The sequence below is a fragment of the Gavialis gangeticus genome, unplaced genomic scaffold (genome assembly GCF_001723915.1).
Source record: "Gavialis gangeticus isolate Ggan-Ray unplaced genomic scaffold, GavGan_comp1, whole genome shotgun sequence".
NCBI classification, from domain to species: domain Eukaryota; kingdom Metazoa; phylum Chordata; order Crocodylia; family Gavialidae; genus Gavialis; species Gavialis gangeticus.
In genome coordinates, this window is record NW_017729000.1 from 46,548,251 (window position 1) to 46,569,288 (window position 21,038).

The 21,038-nt window shown below is 39.2% G+C and overlaps 1 protein-coding gene across 1 annotated transcript in view; it reads right to left on the reverse strand.

Annotated features, from left to right (window-relative positions):
* Positions 1-21,038, reverse strand: part of LOC109289799 (ankyrin repeat and KH domain-containing protein 1-like) — a 204,498-nt gene that overhangs the window by 54,132 nt on the left and 129,328 nt on the right. The window contains exons 11-14 of the mRNA XM_019506001.1: positions 7,818-7,905; positions 6,595-6,722; positions 6,239-6,382; positions 4,438-4,540 (exon numbers count right to left, since the gene is read on the reverse strand). Coding sequence (XP_019361546.1) covers positions 4,438-4,540; positions 6,239-6,382; positions 6,595-6,722; positions 7,818-7,905 — 463 coding nt within the window. The remainder of the gene's footprint in view (positions 1-4,437; positions 4,541-6,238; positions 6,383-6,594; positions 6,723-7,817; positions 7,906-21,038) is intronic.

Sequence of the window (21,038 nt, forward strand, 5' to 3'; positions counted from 1 at the left end):
ATGACAATTTCATATCAAGTATTTTAAACTTGCCTATGATCATTTTAAGCTATTGCATCCTGGCAGCTCTTTTTATCAAGTAGAAATGACTTAGCAACATTAATTTCCATAGAAGGAGAACATTGCCTTAATTAAAAAACAAACAACAATAAAAAAACACCTCTTGTAACTGTATACTCAAAGGAGTTTATACCTGCAAGAGCTGATGACTAAGGCAGTCTATGGAAAAAATAGCATACATAATACAGCACCAAACGGGTTACATCTCTTGGGGAATGAGTGGGAAGAATTGCATTTGCTAGCAGAAACAGAATTAAGTCTGCTAGACTGATATGTCAGGAAGAACAGTTTATGAAACATTATTAAGTAACCCCTTTCCAATAGTTCAGCTTTGCAAAGCTTATCTACTACTCAGTGCCGGGGGGGGGGGGGGGGGGGGGGGGGGGGGGGGGGGGGGGGGGGGGGGGGGGGGGGGGGGGGGGGGGGGGGGGGGGGGGGGGGGGGGGGGGGGGGGGGGGGGGGGGGGGGGGGGGGGGGGGGGGGGGGGGGGTGTGTGTGTGTGTGTGTGTGGTGTTGATGAGTAAGGAGACTTTTTTCATCATAGAAGAGATTTGATTGTGTTCATGAGTTTGAATTTACAGAAGAGAGCAGTGTAGCAAGTCATGATGGGTTCTGCAACACTAGATACTCATTCATTAGCTAACAGACCCATGACCCACTTCAGGCTTAAGTGTCATTACTGTATCATACATCAGAGCTAGCAAGGACTTAAGCTGATAAAAACCCTCTGGATCTTCTACTGAAGAAATGTAGCTTTTACCACCCAGCTAAAAGGAAAACCGCCTGAGCTGTGGCAGTTCTGGTGCTTATTAAAGCTGAAGAGTTTATTCTATTTGGTTACATTTAGAAAAGCAACTATGAAACTTATTTAGCATTTGAAACAGCTGGTATGCATAAGGTATTAAACTCACTGCCGTTTAAGCATTACGTGGATAAATTAAATTCAGGTAATAAAAAAAGACTAAGAGTAGTAACATACATCCCCCCCAATTAAAACTGAGAATGTTTTTCACAATTGCTCCTTATTACATAAAAATTATATTTTAGCTTAATGCCCATCATTCATGTGATAGTATTTCCCATTCAAAACTTGAAAGGGTTGAAAATGATCATAACTTATTTATGACTGTGCTCTTGATTCATTCTCTCAAAACTGATCTAAGTGCATCACACTATCTACTTAAAACCTATAGTCATTTCCACGAACATGGTTTTTTCACTCTGTAAATAGTATTCCTTCCCCCTGCATTTGATTATTGTTTACCTCATTGTTAAACAGGTTCCTATCCTTGCACAACACATTCATTGATATTTCCTGTCAAAATTTCACCATTCATTTTTTCCTAAATCATGTTAATATTAATTTATAATTGTTTGACAAACAATCAAACCCAGATAAGATCACTCTTCTTCATCACACTCCACCTATAATCACAACTTCTGTCATAAATGGCTAATTTCCATACATAATAATGCAAAACTTCCAACTACTGTCACTCAGGCCACTGTCACAAACCACTCAAATTCAACATCTTAACTGATCATGACTGGATAAATTTACTGCTTAATGTCACTACTGAATGATGTTCTGAATCAGTAAGCATACAAATACTGGCAAAATAATACACCTTGAAGAAACATTGCAATAGGTTTTACTACACAGGGTAAGTTTTCAGGAATATTTGTGAAATCCAAAGAATAAATAAAAGGGCAGAGATTGGGTGAAGTAAGTTGTGGTTCCAGGGGATGGATGGGAGCCTGGCATAGACAGAAGGACTGGAGGGACTTAAGTCCTCCCAGTTTTAATTGCGTGGTGATATAACCTCTCCCCCAATCAGTGAGTATATCACTTTTTAGCAGAGTATAGTTTCAGGGTTTTTATTTCACTTCTTATGCTATAATTGTCATACTAGCTAATTACATAAATCAAAAAAGATACACTAAAGGAGTTGGGTATAAACTCTAACCCTTCTTGGTTTACATCCATGACATCACCCTTCATGATGCTATTTTAAAACAAGTCCATTGCGCAAACTCTCAAGGAATGCGAACAAAATGTTTTTTCTCCCCTTGTGGTCATCCTGTGCTGCTTCAAGTGCAAGTCTCATTATTGTCACCTTAGTATCACAGGTTTCTTGCAGTCCCATGCATGTGATATTATCAGGGTTTGACTGCATATAATGCCAAATGCATCTTGAATCTTACTCTATCCTCATGTCACCTATTTTATAACTTGCTATACAACCCTAAACAACAGCTCCTTAACTTTTTTAAAACTGACATACACGATTTTTTTTTTTTTTTTTTTTTTTTTTTTTTTTTTTTTTTTTTTTTACACAAATAGTGTATTATTACAGTCCCAGTATAATATTTAGTTAGCAAGTATTCATTGTGATTGGAATTGTTGCAAAAGTCTAGTATATGGATTCCCAAAAGAGACAACAGTTAGATACTAATGGAAGAAATGACATTTTGTCATTTGAAAGCTGTTAAGTGTTTGCATAGACTTTATAAGAAACCTGGTAAAGTTGTTAAACCATTTAAGTCTTAATCTGTATTTCCCAGCATAAGTCAACTCAACACTGATCAGACCATAAAATGTTCATAGGCATCATAAGCATGACTTTTACTGACTCCTGTCCTAGAACATGCCCCCCACCCCCCCAAAAAGAAAATAATAAAAGTAACTTGATATTAAGGTTACTTACTCTCAAAGTAAGGAAGAAAATGTTAAAATCTGAAAGCTCTATACCGGTTATACATGAGTTAACTATTGTATGCAAAGTATCATTTCCCCTAGATACACACAATAGCTTAAAAATACTACACTCACTGTAATGCTCCATTAGCTCCAATGACACATGACAGTATTTTATCTCTTCTCCAAGATGGAACATTTTAGTTTTGTCAGCACACCTAAAAATCTCTTGAAAACATGTTTGCTTTTGGAGACCAAAACACTGCCCAAAAGCAGTTCTAGAAACATGTTATTATACAGATCACTCAGATTTACTGACAAAGTGCAGCTTCTGTTTCATGGTTTAGTTGAGCATAAACTATCTTGTTTGATGCAACTTATTCTAATTCTTATTCCAGAATATTTTCAAATATTTTAAAACTTTCATTTCAAATAATATTTTGTGCAGAAAATTTGGGCTGACATGATACAGATCTGATTCAACTACCTCCGATTTCTCAAATGAATACAATGACAATTGAACTCTCCCATAAACTACAAAAAGGTTTCCAAATAATTACTAGGATAAGTGGTGTTTTGTTTTGCTTTTTTAAAGAAATGTGTCAAAGCAACTCTGAGATTTAATACTGAAATTTAATTTTAAATATACACATTTTTTCACTACATATTAAACAAAATAGTCTGCTTTATATTCTTCTCATATTCAGTCTTCTGGACCTTGACATATTTTATTTAATCTAAAGTTTTTCCTTCAATTATATTTTAAGTTGCATTTGAGAAAAAAAGGTATATAAAAAACACTTGCACAGTAGAGTGGTTCCACATTCAATCTTTATCTCATGTTTATTCATTTGTGTGCTGTGTCTACCATGTGGTATTCTACACCTCACAGAATGAAAAAAAAAGATTAAAACAGATTTACTACTACTATCATCTACCGCATTTCCCATTTATTATCATTTTAAATATTTATTTTATTTTTATTTTAAAAAAAATTCAAGTCACAAGCAGCCTCTACATGGAAGTAGCTTCTCCTCCTCCTCAACTCACTTAACAGAAGCAAGTTTTCAACACAATTTCAACACAAACTATGTCCAATAATGTAATTTGCCATTAAGTGACTGAAAGCTATTAAAAAGTCAGCTTGGCCTCTCTTAAAATGAAAGGACCCAATATATTCACAACTTACAGGGGGGCACTACCAGGAGTCTTCTATAAGTAGCTCTGCACATATTTGTTTCTGCGACACCTATATTCATGTCATTAGTATAAGCAGAAAAATAGGCTGATACAAGGAGTATATGATTATCCATTGTAACTCCTTAAGGATAATCAGTATGCAAGACTTTGGGAGGGGGGGAAGGAAATCAAACCCACACATACATCCAAGCACACTGTTCAATCCTGACTTTGGCAATTTGTCTGCAAGTGAACTTGTTCTTCAAGAAATTTTATAAATAAAAATCAGTAACATATATTACTACTGGATACTACAAAACAAACATGAGCTATACACTAAAGAGAACATTCTATTTCTATCAGAACTACACCTACGTTACAGATGTTTAAGGATCAATGGAGTGGGACTGCACTATATCTTTTCAAAGCATCAAAACATTTTCCCCAAAAGCTAAGAAGAGAAGATACCAAGGCACCTTCAGAGTGGCTTATATACTAACCTTTCTGTACTCCCAGGAGGGGAGGGGAATTCTCTTGGGGTGTTCTGTCAGGTTCCTGGGGAGGTACAACCATGGGAAGTGTATGCACCGGTACACGTGGAACCTTTAAAAAGATCAATTAAAATTATTTTTTTTTATTAAAAAAATAAAATCATCATCTTGGTAAACATTTACTTTTAAATGGTTAGGTTTCATTAATTAAACCAGAGGCATACTTGCTAGCACACACTCCATTCCACTTTGCCTTAAACTGTGCACTGCATGTTATCCATTCCAAATATACCATTTTTCTTGACACACACTATATCCTCCCAATCCACTACTTCCAAATCAGTTATAGAATGCTTGTACCTGGGTCTGTAAATAATACCATCTAGAATCTCATGTTCAGAAAGATGAGAGAGAAATGTGGAGGCCCACACTACCCATTACACAAGTAAATTAGGCACATAGGAAACGTTTGTTATCCACTACACGACTACAACATTAACAAACTGGTCTTCTTCATATTACCTGCAGAAGGGGTGAGACACAGTAGGGAACTGCTATATATTATTTTCTGTATGTTGGAATTTTAGTTCTGTTTCTGACAGCTTAAAACAGTGGTGCCCAGCCTTTTTGCCTTGCAGGCCAGGTGGGCAATGCCAGATCCCTCCATGGGCCGGATCTAGGTTGGGAGCCACGGGTCAAGTATATACTACAGTTCACAATCACCAGGTGTTTTATATAAGTAGCCTACCCAATTTTAAATAGTGAACATTGCCACTTCAAGTTATACTACAGCCAGGAATCATGGAAGATACTGTTCACTGAAACTCTGTAATGCACTGCATATCTATGTTACCAGTATAATTATACCACTGATGCAGTATTCATCAAATTAAATTTGGAAATGTTAATTAGTATATTAACCTATACGTATGTGCTCCTTACTGGAGTAACTCTATATACAGTTTTTGAGCTATATGTTGTCGGCATCTCTTTTCTTAAAAGTTGGGATAGATGAGGGGACATGTCTGCAGTAGGAACTAAAAGAACACTGTCTGGATAATCCAGCAAGTAGGAAACAACGTGGCTGTCATTCTGGGTTCTTTTGTAGGCTGGGATTTTCCTAAGGTGTTAGCCACCTAATTCTCAAAACTCATTAAAAACCCTAATCCAGGGCTTTATTTGCAAGCTTTCAGGTACACGTGCTCTTCCTCAGGCATAGGGGAATGCAAAGATCATAAAACTTCTCCCAGGTAGAAATGAAAATTCATATTGTACAGGAGAGCTGGAGGGTGGTATAATTTCTCCTGGTTGGAAAAGTTAATTTTATGCAAATTAGGCTCGAATAAAAGTTACAGCAGTCTTTTACACCAACACGGCTACAAACTTTACCCCCAGTTCAGGGCTTGGCATTCAATGGCCCTCAAGCTAGAGCTGGCCCACAGAGGTCCGATGTGGAACAAGTTGATGCCATGGGGCTATGCTGTGACACACATCCCTTCTGTACTACTTCTACCCACTGCATGCTCCTCTGCTAGCAAGCTTATCTTTGATGTAGAAAAAGGATCAGATATGTAGCAGCTAGGGGGAAGAGGGTGAAGGGAAAGGGGCAAAAGCCTGCCACTTGCAGGGACTGGAGCTGACCCATATCCTCATTCTCTTAGTCCCTACTGAAAAATCCCAGGCAGATGCATTCACTGAATCTAAGATGTCAATGGAGAAACCAGAAATAAGACTAAAGAAATAGTTAAGTAATTTTTAAACAGTTAGAGAAGAGTTTTATTTGTTATTGTAGAAATACCATACACTTTACCTGAGACTGATCCTGAGAAGGTGGTGTGAGCTGGGACATGTCGGTGGTAGGTACTGACAGAACATTGTTTGGATAATCCAGCAAGTAAGAAACCACATTGGTATGCCCACCCTTTGCAGCTTCTATGAGCATTGTTGAACCATCCTGGGATGATAGTTTGGAGAGAGAAAATGCAATGAGGTGAATTCTTCTGCACTCTGTATTATAAAAAATGCAGAGATTTGTCTATGGATTGAAGTTTTTCAGCTTTGCATTTATATCAAACATCAGCTACCCAGCAGTTTTAAGTTGTACGTTAAAAAAAAAAAAAAAATCATAAGATTTGTGTATTGTCCTGAGTAATTTAATTTGAATACCTTGAGCCGATGAGTGGGGTCTGCCCCATGAGCCAGAAGGAGCTCAACTACTGCGAGGTGGCCTCCTGCACACGCCAGTGACACCACTGTATGATCATTATTAGCTGTAGCCCTATTAACGTTGGCACCTAGAAACAAAACATCTCAAGCAAAATTAACAAGAATTTCTCATTTTTAAATTTCAAATGAAAACAAGGAAAAACCACCAGCTCTGGTGAATGTACATCTAAAAGAAAACGTCAGCTCCCAGGTGCATATGACATCTTAAGAACAGAACAGAGACAATTAAATTGCAAACACCAATTAAAAATTAAAGCGAATGATTTTAGATTAACTGATTGTTTACATCTAGATTTCTGATGTTTTTGTAAAATACAGTAGCATTACACAAGGAGGGAATGCATGCACTTAAAATATTCAAACTACTTTTAGAAGGATTTGTTTTTTTATATTTTAAGAAAAAGAATCATTATTCTCTCCCCTAGCATGGTGCTACTTTTTTCATTGTTTTTCCCCAGAATACACTGGGAAACACCCGGTTGCAAGATTTTAAAATAAAAAAAAATATGCAGGAAATATCTACCACATACCAAAGTTTTGATTCACTAATCTATACAATTCAGTGGAAAGTAGTCTCAGTAAAAATATTTTTGTACTCAAGTAATGAATTGCCTGCGTAAGGCAAGGTGGTTGAGATTAATCATTCTACAAAATATGAGTAATTAAAATATGCCAACACAAACGTACTAGACAGCACAAAAAGAAAAAACTCCAAGCATTATCCAGGGGTCAGCAACCCTCAACACATGTGCCAGAGCATGGCATGTGAAGTCATTTTGCTTGGCAAGCCACAGCTAGCCTGGGCTCTGGACAGGCCTCTGCCACGAGCCACACAGCCTGGGCTGCTCACACCAAGGAGACTACAAACAGCCGCACCAGGGTCTGTGGAGTCCCAGCCCGGCTCCTTACTGACAGCAGGTGCATGCATGTCTCAAGGTAGACAGTGGGGAAGGGGCTGGGGCCAGGGATGTGCTGCCACAACAAGGATCAGGCCTCACGTGGCTCCCCCACTATCTGCCCCTGGCACACCAGCATCTTACAAGTCAAGGTGTCAGGGCCTTTTGGCACTCTGCCCAAAAATGTTGCCAGCCCCTGTGCTAAATAAAAGCAGCATAAGTGACTGAAGTGATACTTGAGAATTTAAGTGGATACTAATATTTTACCTTTGCTAATGAGAAATTGTACAGTGCATAAGTGACCAGCTCTTGCAGCCTTCATTAGTGGTGTCCTTCCACCTTCAGATTCGTGTTCCTGTTACAAAGATGCATAAAAAAAATACTGTAAGTACTGGAAAATATATTGTAACCAACAATCTTTGTAGCTGAAATTCTGTTAATGGATGAATAGATCTAAAATTATGTTTCTATTGCCTAGACTGTTCTGAAAATTCCACCAGTATATTTTCATTCAGCTGCTTAAAAAGGTCCCAGTACACCTAAGTAGCAAGTGACGTCTGTCAACGTAAGCTATTGAGATCACATCACCACTCTAACGATCTTACAAGAACATCTCCTAGTCTATACATAACACAACTTTACCTCCTGGCCTCTAAAGCAGTGGTTCTCAGCTGGGCTGCCACAAAAACCTGCCAGGGTTGCTGAGACACCAGAACGTCCATTGCCTCGCACACCTCCATTTTCAGAAGGCATGTCTGAAACTAACTGAGAAGTGCTTGTCTGCCTTACATTATGTATGCAGGCGTGTCATTTCTGTTTCAGCTCTTCCAGGTTCAGCTCTAATGTGCTTCCCCAAACAGAGGCATGCAGGGCAGTTCTACTGGGTAGCAGAAGCATTTTTCTCCAAGCTGCTGCTGCAGGCTGCCATTTTACAAGGGTGTAAAGGGTGACGCTGAAGAAAGAAATGTTTTGTCCCAAATCACCACACGGGAATTTGCTAAGTTCAGAATGATTTGCTATCAAATGTTTTGAAAAGATCACCACCCACAGAAAAAATTGTATCAAGTTTCCACAAGAGCCATAAATATGAGGGCTTCGGGGTAGGGCAGGGATTTCTGCTGACAAAAAATTATAGAACAAGGGAGCTGGAAAGTTCGAAGGATAATCTGAATTTCAATGGTGACCTATCAGATATGGTTTACCAAAACAAAAGCATAAGATAAAAAGAACAAATAGAAGTGCACGTAGTACAGCTGCGAGAAACAGCACCGTTCCATTTCGACTTCTGTTTTGTACTCAAGTAATGAATTTTGAAGGGACAGTGTTTTGTTTCGAAGCACTGTTCCATTTTGTTTTGTCAAAACTGTTTCATCATTTCCTGTTTAGCCCATAGGCTATAATACGGAATGATGAAAATGCCTATAAGTGTTATTTCTTGCCTGATTCGGATGGAAATTGCAGAGATAGTAGCCCCTTCTGAGGGTATGACGCTGCCTGGCAAGATTTAAGGAGACAGGTGCAGGGGTTTCTGGGAAACTGCACCTCAAACTGTTAAAAGCAAAATTCATATCACTTGCTGGCACCAGATCTGGGGGCCCATGCCTCCAGGAGGGATGTGCAGGACTCCTCCAGGGTTGCAGGCCCCCCGGATCTGTGCATGGGATGACAGTAGGCTGCCACTGCTGCCTGGGACTCGCGCTGGGCGCAGCTTACACCCAGAACCAGGAAAACTGTTGCCTTCACTGGCTCCAGGAAGGATAAATCATCCTGTCATCCCATGCACAGATCTGGGGGCCCACACCCCCAGGAGGAGTAGGCAGGGCTAGGAGGGCAGGTTGAGCTCCATGGGGCTGGCGGAGCCACTCAGAGCAGCCCTGGCTCTCCCCGCCTCTGGGCTGCACTGCGAGCGGCTCCACCGGCCCCACTGAGCTCAGCCCGGCAGTGGGAGAGCTGGTGGTGGAGCTGCTTGGAGCGCAACCCTGGCAAGCACAGCCTGTCGGCAGGAGGCTCAGGAGAGCTACTGGCCAGGGCTGCGCTCCAAGCAGCTCTGCCACTGGCTCTCCCGCCACCAGGCTGAGCTCTGTGGGGCTGGCAGAGCCACTCTGAGCACAGCCCTGGTTCTCCCCCACCTCCCATCACTGGGATGCTTTGAAACATTTTGAGTGCCCTCATTTCATTTCAACACTGTTTCCAAGTCTTTTGTTTTGTTTCAATTTCACTGTTTTAAAGCTCAAAATGTGTCAAAACAGCTTCGAAACTAAACACCCACCGAAATTTCTCACAACCCTGATAAGTGGCACAGAAGATTTTACATCACAAACAATGATGACAACTTCTGAACATTGCATCCTTTCAGTTTTCAACAACTGTTTCTATCTGAAACGATCGAAGTTGGAGGAAAAGCAGCAGCATGTTGTATATGAAATAATTAACACTATGAAGGATGCAGAGGAACAACAAGCAATTACTCCACGACAGCAAGAGAAACAAGTGTCATGTCAATGAAAGCATCTCCACTTGTGTCTTTTAAAATAAATTTAAAATTAAATACTTCATAAGAAAATAATTTCTAATTTTTTCCCTTGCAATTGTATTAACATATGACTGTGGAAATGTATTAATATATTAAGACTGCAACTTATTTCTTGTACTATTTATCAATGCTGAAGGATTAATACTACATCTGTCAGAGCAAATCAACTTCTCTCCCGCAATAAATCTAAGCATTCAGTTGACTGATGGCATTGTGCACCCCCCTTGATGCAATTTGGGCACCTAGCTAAAAATAATCCTTTGGTTATGAATTTGAGAAGAAATCTTTGGCACTAATGAATGACCAAACCTTCTAAGGAAGGCAGTGGCCCAAAAAGAGACATTATGACATTGTGGAGATCAAACTGATAAAGTTCTCCTTTCACCACTTGGAAAGGTACCCAGACACAGAATTTTCTTATAAAACTTCTACTGGACACTGCTTAAAGAGGTGCATTTATTCTGTGTGCTGAACTCTTAATTCACATACTTTATTCAGTGATAAATGTTGTGTTAGGGAAAATATTTAGTCTATTAAGATGTGTAAATAGCATGTAGTTAGAGACTTATTCCTCTAAACCAGCCGTGTCAAACTTACTTTGTGCCATGGGCCAAATCCAGAAAGCGGGGATTCCATGAGGGCTGCATCCAGCCCAGTGCACAGAGCAGCAGCAGTTCCAGCTCTGACCTGATGCAGCAGTGGCAGTTTTGGCTCCAACCCAAGGCACACAATGCAGCTCCAGCTCCTGCTGTGTGCCCCATGCCATGGCAGCAACTCCAACATGGGGCCAGCAGCTGAGGAAGTAGGGCTGTGACAGTAGTAACAAATGAAGCAACTGGAGGGCAACCATCCTCACTTGCTCTCCTGTTGCTGACTGCCATGCCTACCAAAGCTCAAGACCCTGGGATTCTATGACAAGCCATTCCCCCTTTCTGCCTGCCAGCTTCTGGTGGACCACTGCAACCTCAGCACGCTGGACAGAGCAGCTCCACAGACCAAATCTGGTCCATGGGCCATACATTTGACACCTCTGCTCTAGACCAGGAGTCTGGAGAAGCTGGAGGGCATGTCCATGGAGGGGTGTAGCCAAATGCAAAATTGGCTTGGTGCTGCTTAGCTCTGCATCCCCATGGAACCCTGACACTTGGCCCTGCCACCACCTCCATATTTACCACTACTGTCCCTGGTATCTGTTGGATTCACTGCAGCTGCTGGCCCCACAGATCTGGCCCGAGAGGAGCCCTGTGGTCCAGATCCAGCTCAAGGTCTATGGTGAGTTTGACAGCCCTAATCTAAACAAATGTTTCCCAACCTCATTAAGACTCAAGCCACCCCTTGGAAAATGCCAGCTCTTATCTTTCACTTATTTTTTTCACTACGTAAAAATAAGAGCACTATTCTATTGCAAAAAACTCAAAGATGACAACAGGTTAGACATTTTTTGACACTACGAATTCCTATTTGAAATCTCTAGGTTTGACTTGTGAATCATATGCATTTCCATCCCTGTGACATTCTTAAAAAGATCTTGTGGCACCCCCCAGGGTGCCACGACACCCTGGCTGAGAACTACTGCTCTAGACAGAAGTTACGTGAACTACTAGAACAAACTGGGTTCTAGCCTTCAAATGATTTCTACATCTCAATAAGACAGTGTCAAACCGGAGGTTCTATGTAGCTTAATGTGCAAAAATCTTTAAAAAAAAAAAAGAAAGAGAATCAAGGTCATATGTGCACTCTGTGTGAACATGAAAAAAACCCAACAAACATTGAGCCTTAAACTTTGAAGAAGTTTGTTTTGGTGTCGCGGCCACTAATTTTCCCTTTCTTCACCTACTGAGATACAGATGATATGTAGCCAGTTGCTGCTGCCTTCCCATACACAGTACCATATGCAGATAGGTTTGAAAGAAAATACTTCAGAGGCAAAGCACTTTTTAAATAATTTAAATTTCACTATTTGAGCAAAATGCATACTACTGTTCCAAACCAAAATTTCCAGAAAAAGAGAAGTCAGAAGTAATATTGGCTCAGTTTGTTTATCTTCAAAACAATTAGTTTTCTTTGCCTGTCCAATTCCTGACTTCATCTTTGAAACATCCAAATGTACTAAAGATTCCTCTGGTTTATGAATGATACCTCTTCTGAAATGGGACAGAAACCACCCACTACCTACACAGATTAAGTGTTCTTATAACCAACAACTTCTGGATAATTTGTGCTTGGAGTAACAGGCATGGACTACTAGAGGAAGTAGGTATATAAATCACAGAATAGTTTTCAATTACTATAGCTCTATAATTGAATTTACTATGTTACAAGGCCTCAATGTTTGGAGCTGCGAAGTAACCTACAGAATGAATCCTAATGTCATAGAGGTGAATTTTTTCAGGTTATAAAACCAACCTTTCAGTTAACAACACCCATAAATAAATTTTTCCCAGCTAAACAGATATGGAAAGAACATATGGAAGAGGAGATGTCTTCAGAAGTGCCTGATGGGAACCCCAAGTATATAATGTAGAAAACAAAAAGATAAAAGTTTCTTAAGAATCTCACTGGAAAAAGGCCAAGAAAAGGTCTTTTTTTTTGTTTTGCTCTTAAATGAGAAAGAGCAAGAATCCAATATGTGTGCACACAAGACAATGAGATGAGGGATTTCACAGGCATCAGAAATATTGGACCCTGCAAATTTGTCCTGAAATACAAGCTCAAAAGGATATAAAAATAAGATTCATGAAACTGCTTACTACTACATTAGACATACATTTTCCATTTGAGGTATCCGTTTGAGATAAAGACATGGCAGGGCAACAACATAAGGGACACTTCTAGGAGAGATGAACCTTGTGGTTCTGAAAGGCCTTGTTGCAACACCAGCTCTACTCACTAGATGGTGGGCCAAAGAAGGTAGCATGGCCCAATTCTCAGTAAAAACCATTCACACTCCTGAATGTAGTTTATATTATATTTCAAATTGTTTTCATTACCAATTTGTTCATGAACCAAAAAGGCTTTAGCATGACCACATATATTGGGCAATGTGTTTTAATTTAAATTTTCATTCATATGCTTATAAAGTACTCCTAGCAAGAAAGCTGCATATACTGAATTTTTTAATCCAACATCTATAAACTATTTTAATATTTGTGGTATAAGGCACCATTACGACAGATACAAAGAGGTGAATACAATAAGATTAGACAATCTCTGAAAAAGAACTTTGCGCACACACTAAAATCACTTAATTTACCACAGATTGCAGAATGTATCAATATATCAGCAACTGAAGCCTACAATTTGTACAAGGTGAAACTGATGTCACAAACAGACCACACAGCTGAAAAATAAGTTTCTAAGAATCAAATGATTCAAAATGGGGAAGATGGTTGTCCCTTTGTTTCTTTCCATTGCTAGACTATGCTATGGCATTTCCAGCTGGGTTGAAAAAATATCTTGTTATTGGTGACTGAGCAGAAATCTTTTACCCAACTGGTGCTTTACGAAAACATTAAACAGTATTTTACAGGAAACAATTAGGGCTGCTGACAGACATGAAAAAACCCCCCAAAACAGTGCTTTACCGAAAAAGGAAGCATGTCGGTTTGACCTGGCTTGTCCAATGTCTATATAGATCAGGTACTTCAGCAGGGCTCTTTTTTTTTAAGATAAAAGCACCAAAAAGCCCTGCTGAAAGCACATGAGCTACACAGATATTGGGCGTGCTGGGTCAAACTGATGCAATGCCTCTTCTGGGCATGCACTGTGCTTGGTGCGGGGGTGTGCCAATCTGAAAGTAAAGCACTGATTTTTTTTCCCCACATCTGTAAGCAGCCTTAATGACTACTAAAGTAGTCTCGAGTAAAAGTTTTATGAGAATTCAGGTATCACACAATTGAACATATAAAAGATTTATGAACAACAAATCTGTGGAGTAAGCAAGTTTTTATACTGTTGTAGCTAGACATGGTATGCATCAACTAAAGACTATACAGACTTCCCAGCCTAGTTCAGACATAGGGAGTCAGAGCTACTTTGAACTAGAGCTCCTGGAAATTATGGGTATGTTTAGGCTTGAACTGTGCAAGACAACTTAGGTATAACTTGGTACAGTTTGAGGAGCTGATGCATTACCGAGAGAAGCTCCAAATGGAGGCAAATTGGGCTTATTGCTTTCAAGTATACAATGACTACTTAGATTACCTTTACCTTTGATATTAAGCTCTCAGTTTTAGATCACATATAAAAAGAGTTTTTGCATGAAATAGTTAAAAAGGCCAATGTAAATTTAAAAAATAAAATATTGATACATATCTATCCTAGACCAGCTAGTTATTGGCTTGTTCAATACTGGACTGTAGTTACATTATAACAACAGTTATTCCTAGATGAATAAGAAAATGATCTCTTAATAAAGCAAACGGACTACCACACTTAAAAAAAATAAATAAAAAAAAAAAAAAAAAAAAAAAAAACCCACCAGAGTTTAAATGTTTGGGACATGCTTGTATACTTAACAGATGCAGCATACTTTTTTTTTTTTTTTATTATTATTACTACAAGGAACAAAACCACGTTTCTTTTGAATTCTTTTGTAATAAGCCTCTCAGTTTCAATGGGTTCTAATACCTTCAATTAAATTAAACTCAAATCCTCTAAAAAGCATCTAGCTCAATGTACTGTTCCAAAGAATTTCTAGGTAAAGTCAATTTGACTATTTCTCATCCCACCAAATTTTCAATAGAAAAATAAATTAAATTCTAATGAATTTGGTCCCCTTTATATAATTCTTAAGGCTTGAACTCTGATCACAAAACTCAAATGCTATGGAAACCATTGTGGTATCCTTTACAAACAAATCTGAGGTACAAGAATTTCTGAATGATCTTAAACCCAAATGGATTTCTGGTTTACATGAATAGTTAAAGATCAAAAGAACTTATGGTGATGTGATGCCATCGTTTATCATACCCCGAGTCCTGCCACTCCTACCTTTGGAAAGCAGCCGAGATGAAGTAAAGCTTTCCCATATTTGGAAGAGTGGGGTTGTAATTAAGAAATTAAATGATGAAAAAACCCAGTGGTTTGCAGGAAAAAAAATGGAAGTAGAGCACAAAGAGATCTTCTATGCTACCCAGAAAGTCCTTGCACCTCTGTTGAAATCTAGGTGCCTCAAGCCATGCTTGATGTGAGCATCTCTTCTCGAGGTTGTAGCTTACAAGCATCAAAGGCCAACCTCACCTGATGCTTGGCCGTCTCTATGCCCTCCAAAATAGTCTTCTTTAAGTCCTCCTGCTTGTCCTGCGGAAGGAAAAAGAAGAACTCACGGATCTTATTCTGCAAATAAAATTCATGTTGGCCATGAAGACCTGGAAACTACAATTTCAACTGGCCAGCACTATCAGCTGAAACTATTTTTTAGAGGAAATTTATTTTGTTGGAATTTGCAAGGAGAGCACAGTACTTAACTGTAAGATGCATTCCTCACCATCATGACCTCAACCTAAGCCACCCAAGACTCTTAGGGAGTGTGGAAGTTACACATGGCAACCTTGGAAATTAAATACCAGATGGGGTTTTCTTCTTCACTCCCAGCAGGAAAAAGCAGGGCTTGCTGCACATTCTGTTACACCTCAGTAAGGCCAAGCAGAACAACCAGAAGGCAATGGCTGCAAGAATTCAGTTTCAATGTCCTTCGTAGGTTTTTTGTGAAGATGCACAACTTGAACAATCTCACTACTAGACTTGCCACTAATCACTTTCCCCAGATTTTCCAAAAAATAACAGAGGAAAGCAGATTGATCTTCCTTACGTCATGCAAATCCTCAACTGCAACACCCAAAATATTAGCACATATTCAGCACCAACTTAAGCACATAGGTTAAGCGTTCAGTATGTTATGCATTCAAGGAAAACTGAGGTTCTAATTACAGTTTTGTTACTGTGCAAGGGAAATTCGTAGTGTTATCAACTGGAGGCAAAAAGGAAGATTCTTGTGATGATAAAGAATTTATCACTCACTGAGAAGTGTACTGTTTAAGCAGTACGGTACAATCAAGGTACGTCCATTGCCTGGCATTTCCTTGCTTCTTAGGGTACAAGTTGCATGAATAATCAGTCTGATTCTTTTAAGAAAAGTTTTCTTTATAGAATTTCCAGCAAGTTTAGAAGGATTTAGAGGAGCATAACTACCTGAGATAAGGGGCCTTTATGGGTGCCTACTCAAGTACAACAGTACCCACATGCCTAATGTACATCAGATCTCTCTAGCATTGCATGAATCAGACAGCGCCTCGGAAACTGCAGCTCAACATACCTCAGAATCCCACAGCTACAGAACTGTTTGCCACAGTTTTCCAGCTGAGTGATGTCCACATTAGAGACTCTTCTAAATGTTCAGTTGCAAAGATATCTTAATTAACAATTTTCCTTAAGGGCAAAAAATGACTTTGGTTCCAATGGAACAAAACAAGTCGTTTCATCCACCACCTTCTAGCAGGTCATGCAAAGTTAAGGTAATGCACTCCTAACAATTTAGCTGGATTTCTAGAAGTTAAGTATATTTGGTATTCAAAAGTTGGAAAAGATATATCCTAGTTCACAAACCAAAAGAATAATGTGCATGACAATTAATAAACTCTCTCAGGTTCTACCCATTCCAGAACAGGCACACTTAAGATTTAAACACCTGACGGATTGTGTAGGAAGTCCCCAATTAGGCACTTAAAGTTAAAAGGCAAGATGCAAACTGTAGTTATCACTAGAGCTCTCTCTCAAAACTTTTACAGACAGCTTAACACTTTAAGAGTAATATGCAATTAGAACCTGGTTCAACTGCCACTATGGAAGAAAGTATTTTTCCATTATGAGTAAGACTGACTGAATGTCGTATTCCTTCTCTTTCTTACAACGAGAGGGTTCATTTTGAAAGCTAAACATGCAGCTTTTGTAGCATACTGGAAGAATGGAATCCTGGAACCAATGCATGTACACAATACCACTGAGGAAGTTACTTAAGGTACATGTCCCAAGAGGCAGGAAACTGTCTAAGAGAAATAGCTGTAGGACTCCTCTGGTTTCAACATCCACTAAGCCGTTTTAAAGTCATCATTAGGTCTTGCTGCAATTTCTGCTTGTGGACTGGTGAGAGATGAAGGCACTTCAAAAGCCAAATGTGCTTTGATATTCTGAAGCAAGCACTGGAACTAGTTACTTCGCTTTATACTTTTCACAATTAGCTTAGGTTATCAGCTACACAGCTAATATGCAATAACTTCTGCATCTCAGATGCTCCTGCCTTGCGGAGAGTAAGGTCTGGTGTAGGCTATTTTTGACTGGGGTAAGGTAAGCTCCCTCAGAACAGGGGTCATCTGCCTAACACAGTCCTGCCAGCAGTAACCACATATTGTTAACACTCCTGCTCCACAGGTCTAGCATTGCTTTCCATTTTTGCCATAGCTGCAGCTATCAAAAACCAAAACAAACAAAAATCCCAAACACCCTTTGCTCAAAATAAAATAATGGACATGAGAGAGGGGTACATTTCTGAATGAGTTAGTCAATAAGGTGCACACTTCCCCTGGTACTAATGGACAAAGCATAGTTAAGAGCAGAGGCCCAAACTAAATGTCCCTGCAAGTAGTAGAAGGCAAACTGACATACTGAAAAGAGAAATTAAAGAGGGCTCAAATGGATGGAGACTGCTGGAAACTTCTCTTACTACTGGCTGTTTCCTACAACCACAGAAAAAAGATTTACTTGGAACCTGAGCTGGGAGTAGACAGTGCACAGAAAATCCACTCGGTAAAATTAAAACATCTTAAAATCAAAGTTGATACTGGTCAACTTTACACAAATGAAGACTAACAGAATTTCCCAAACACCACTGCTCCAGACCTTAATAGAGAATCTAAGATTAAGCTGCTTCTTTCCATTTTAAAAGTACATTTTGGAAGAAGTATTGTATTGAAATGGTTCCAAAGAAAAATGTTCAGAGCTACATCTGGATAGACTAAAGGAAGAACAAGCAAGAAAACAGTAAGGTCAGGGAGACAGAAGTTGTGGTAGTTAAGACGAAAGGACCAAGAAAACTAAACAGAAGATGTGAAGGTAAAGAACTGGTTGGTAATATTATATGAGAAAAACTGATGGGATTGGTGACATCCTAGGATATGTGGGGTAAGGGAGCAGGACAGAGAGTAGCCGAATATGGCATTTAAGGCTGAGGAGCCTGGATGACAAGAGGACAGTGTAATTAACTGACAGAGAAGCTAAAGATTATGAATTAATATTAAAAGAAAGTTGCAATGGAGGTTTTTGAGAGACTATATTCAATAAAAGTTATGATATACTCCAATTACAGTAAGTAAGAAACAAAAAAATTAGGAAAATTTTCTTATTATTGGTGTTGATGGCAAGACATCCAGATTCAACTTGTAGAAAGATGGTGAGTTTATTAAAAACTGATGACAAGTCTAATAATAAGCCAAAGTAACAAGAAAGTCAAAAGTTCAACTCAAGGGAACTGCTGAGAGGCTCCAAGTAGTAGTGTAAATGTTTCTGTGTTCCAAACAGATTACATACAATTAAGCTGACAACTCAGTAGTGAAGTCTGTCTTGTGTTTCTCTGGCCCAGTCTGGATAGGCAAAGAAAAACATGACAACCATACTAACCAATTATTTGACTATAACTGCACTACTATCAAACAGCCTTGATCACACACACCCTTGGGAAACTAATATTAAAATTTTCTAAAATTTGTTAAGATGGTGCACTTCTTTGCCTTTTAAATTTGCCCTAGATGAATTCTAAATCCTGTGGTAAAAGTAACTGATTTTAAAAATCTTCTTTCTGTATGCAAATTGATGACAAGATGATTGCAATGCTTTCACAAGTCTGCTTTTTGTCTAGCCTACAGCTGATCATTACCAATAACAATTTTTTATTTGAGAAGTCACTATCAGTCTTCTTGGTGCCTGTTTTCATTCTGATTTACAAGTTGTTGTTACTTGCATGCATCTGAAAATATACTTTTCCTTTAACAATGCATTAGGTTCTGAACAATGAGAAAATGAGGCAAACCATGATTATTGCCCTGCATGCCTCATTCATACCTATCTACAAAAAAATTAAGTGGAAAATACACAAGATGACTAAAGACTCTTCTGAAAATTTGTTAATAGCATCTGAAACAGGTTTGTTTCTAAGAAATGTACATTATGAAAGCTGTTGATTTTTGAGCAGACTTTCAAAAAGACATTTCAAAGTCATGAAGTGTTCACAGTGAATAAAAGGCCATCATTAAGTAAATACTTTTCACATTTTTTAAGGGGAAAACAGTAGGACAACCTTGTCAGACACCTTTGTGCAGCCATAAAATTTTTTATAGCAACACAAAGCAAAAGCAAAAGCAAACAAACAGTCTTCCATGCCCTTTGTCATATCATAAATGCCAAAATTTGAGGCCATGACAAAAAGCAGTATTAATTTGTGCTGCTATTTTGTGGCTGATATCCATTTGTTTTAAGGTGGGAGGCAGCAGGTAATCTGGAGCTGCCCATGCTCTCCAGTCACCCTAGGTAAGCACTCTTGGGGTTTCTGGGGCCCAAACCTGTATGTCCCAAAAATTGCCCCATAAATTCCTGGGGCATGTAGGATCAGGTCCCTGAAGCTCTGGGAGTGCTTCCCTTGCAAAGGCATGCCTAAGGATTCTGACTTGGGGTATATGAAACTCTGCAAGCATGGAAACCCAGGAATCCCCAATTTGCAGAGGTGCACCCTGAGTGTTGTCTTACAGGACTGGACCTCCAAGGTGGCAAGGCCCTGAGCCTATGGGATAACAGGGAACGCTGGTTACTTATGCTCAATGAAGTAGATCCGTTGTGTTGAGACACCTCCCAGCTCAGCTGATCTGCATCATTTAGCAACATCTGTTTATAGCCTAAAAGTAATTAACATGTCATTTCCTTTGTGGGAGAGAAAAAGAACAATGATTTCCAGGTCTTTAATGAGAAATTTTCATTTGCAACTGCTGAGAAAAAAAATGTGAGAGGCCTATAAGCAAGAACTGAGGTAGTTTGAAACTGCAGTAACTCTCAGCAGTTCATCAATGCAGTATCACAACAATGATTAACACAGGTTTTCTAAAGCCTCATTTAAAAATGTTACCATCTTGTATACCAACATCCCACACCAGGATGATATCCAAGCCTGCCTTGCGTATCTACAGGAGGAATATTACAACTCAGAGTACAGACCTAAACACAGTTCTGAACTTATACACTTCATCCCCATACACAACAAACTTCACTTTCAATAACCAACACTTCCATCAGATAATGGGCACAGCTATGGGCACCAAAATGGCCCCACAATATGTCAACCTTTTTATGAGCCACCTGGAAGAATTCCTCAGGACTAAACCATTAAACCATTCTATACTTAAGATGCATCAAGGACATCCTCATCATTTGAACTAAAGGAACTCAATCAGAGACTGCAGGTTATCACAATTTCAATAATCATCACCCCTCCATCAGACTCTCTCTTGAATACTCCAGCACCAGCACTTCCTTTTTAGACACTATGATTACTAACCAGTATCGTAAAATACAAACCACCACATACAAGAAACCCACGGACCAACATACATATCTACACAGAATCAGCAATCACCCTAAACACACCAAGAAAGCTCTAATATACAGCCAAGCCCTCCAATACCACTGAATTTGCACTGAGAAGAACACCCATCACATCACCTCACAACTATCAAAAGCGCTTTCACCCAACACGGACGCTCCTCCAGAGAGAGAGAGAGAACTTTTGAAAGGGTCACTTAAATACCATGTGAAGAACTGCTGCAGTACAGAAAGAAAATTCCCATAAATTGCACACCAATAGTTATGACATATCACCCCTCCTATGCAGAAAATCCACAAGCAGCTACAACCCA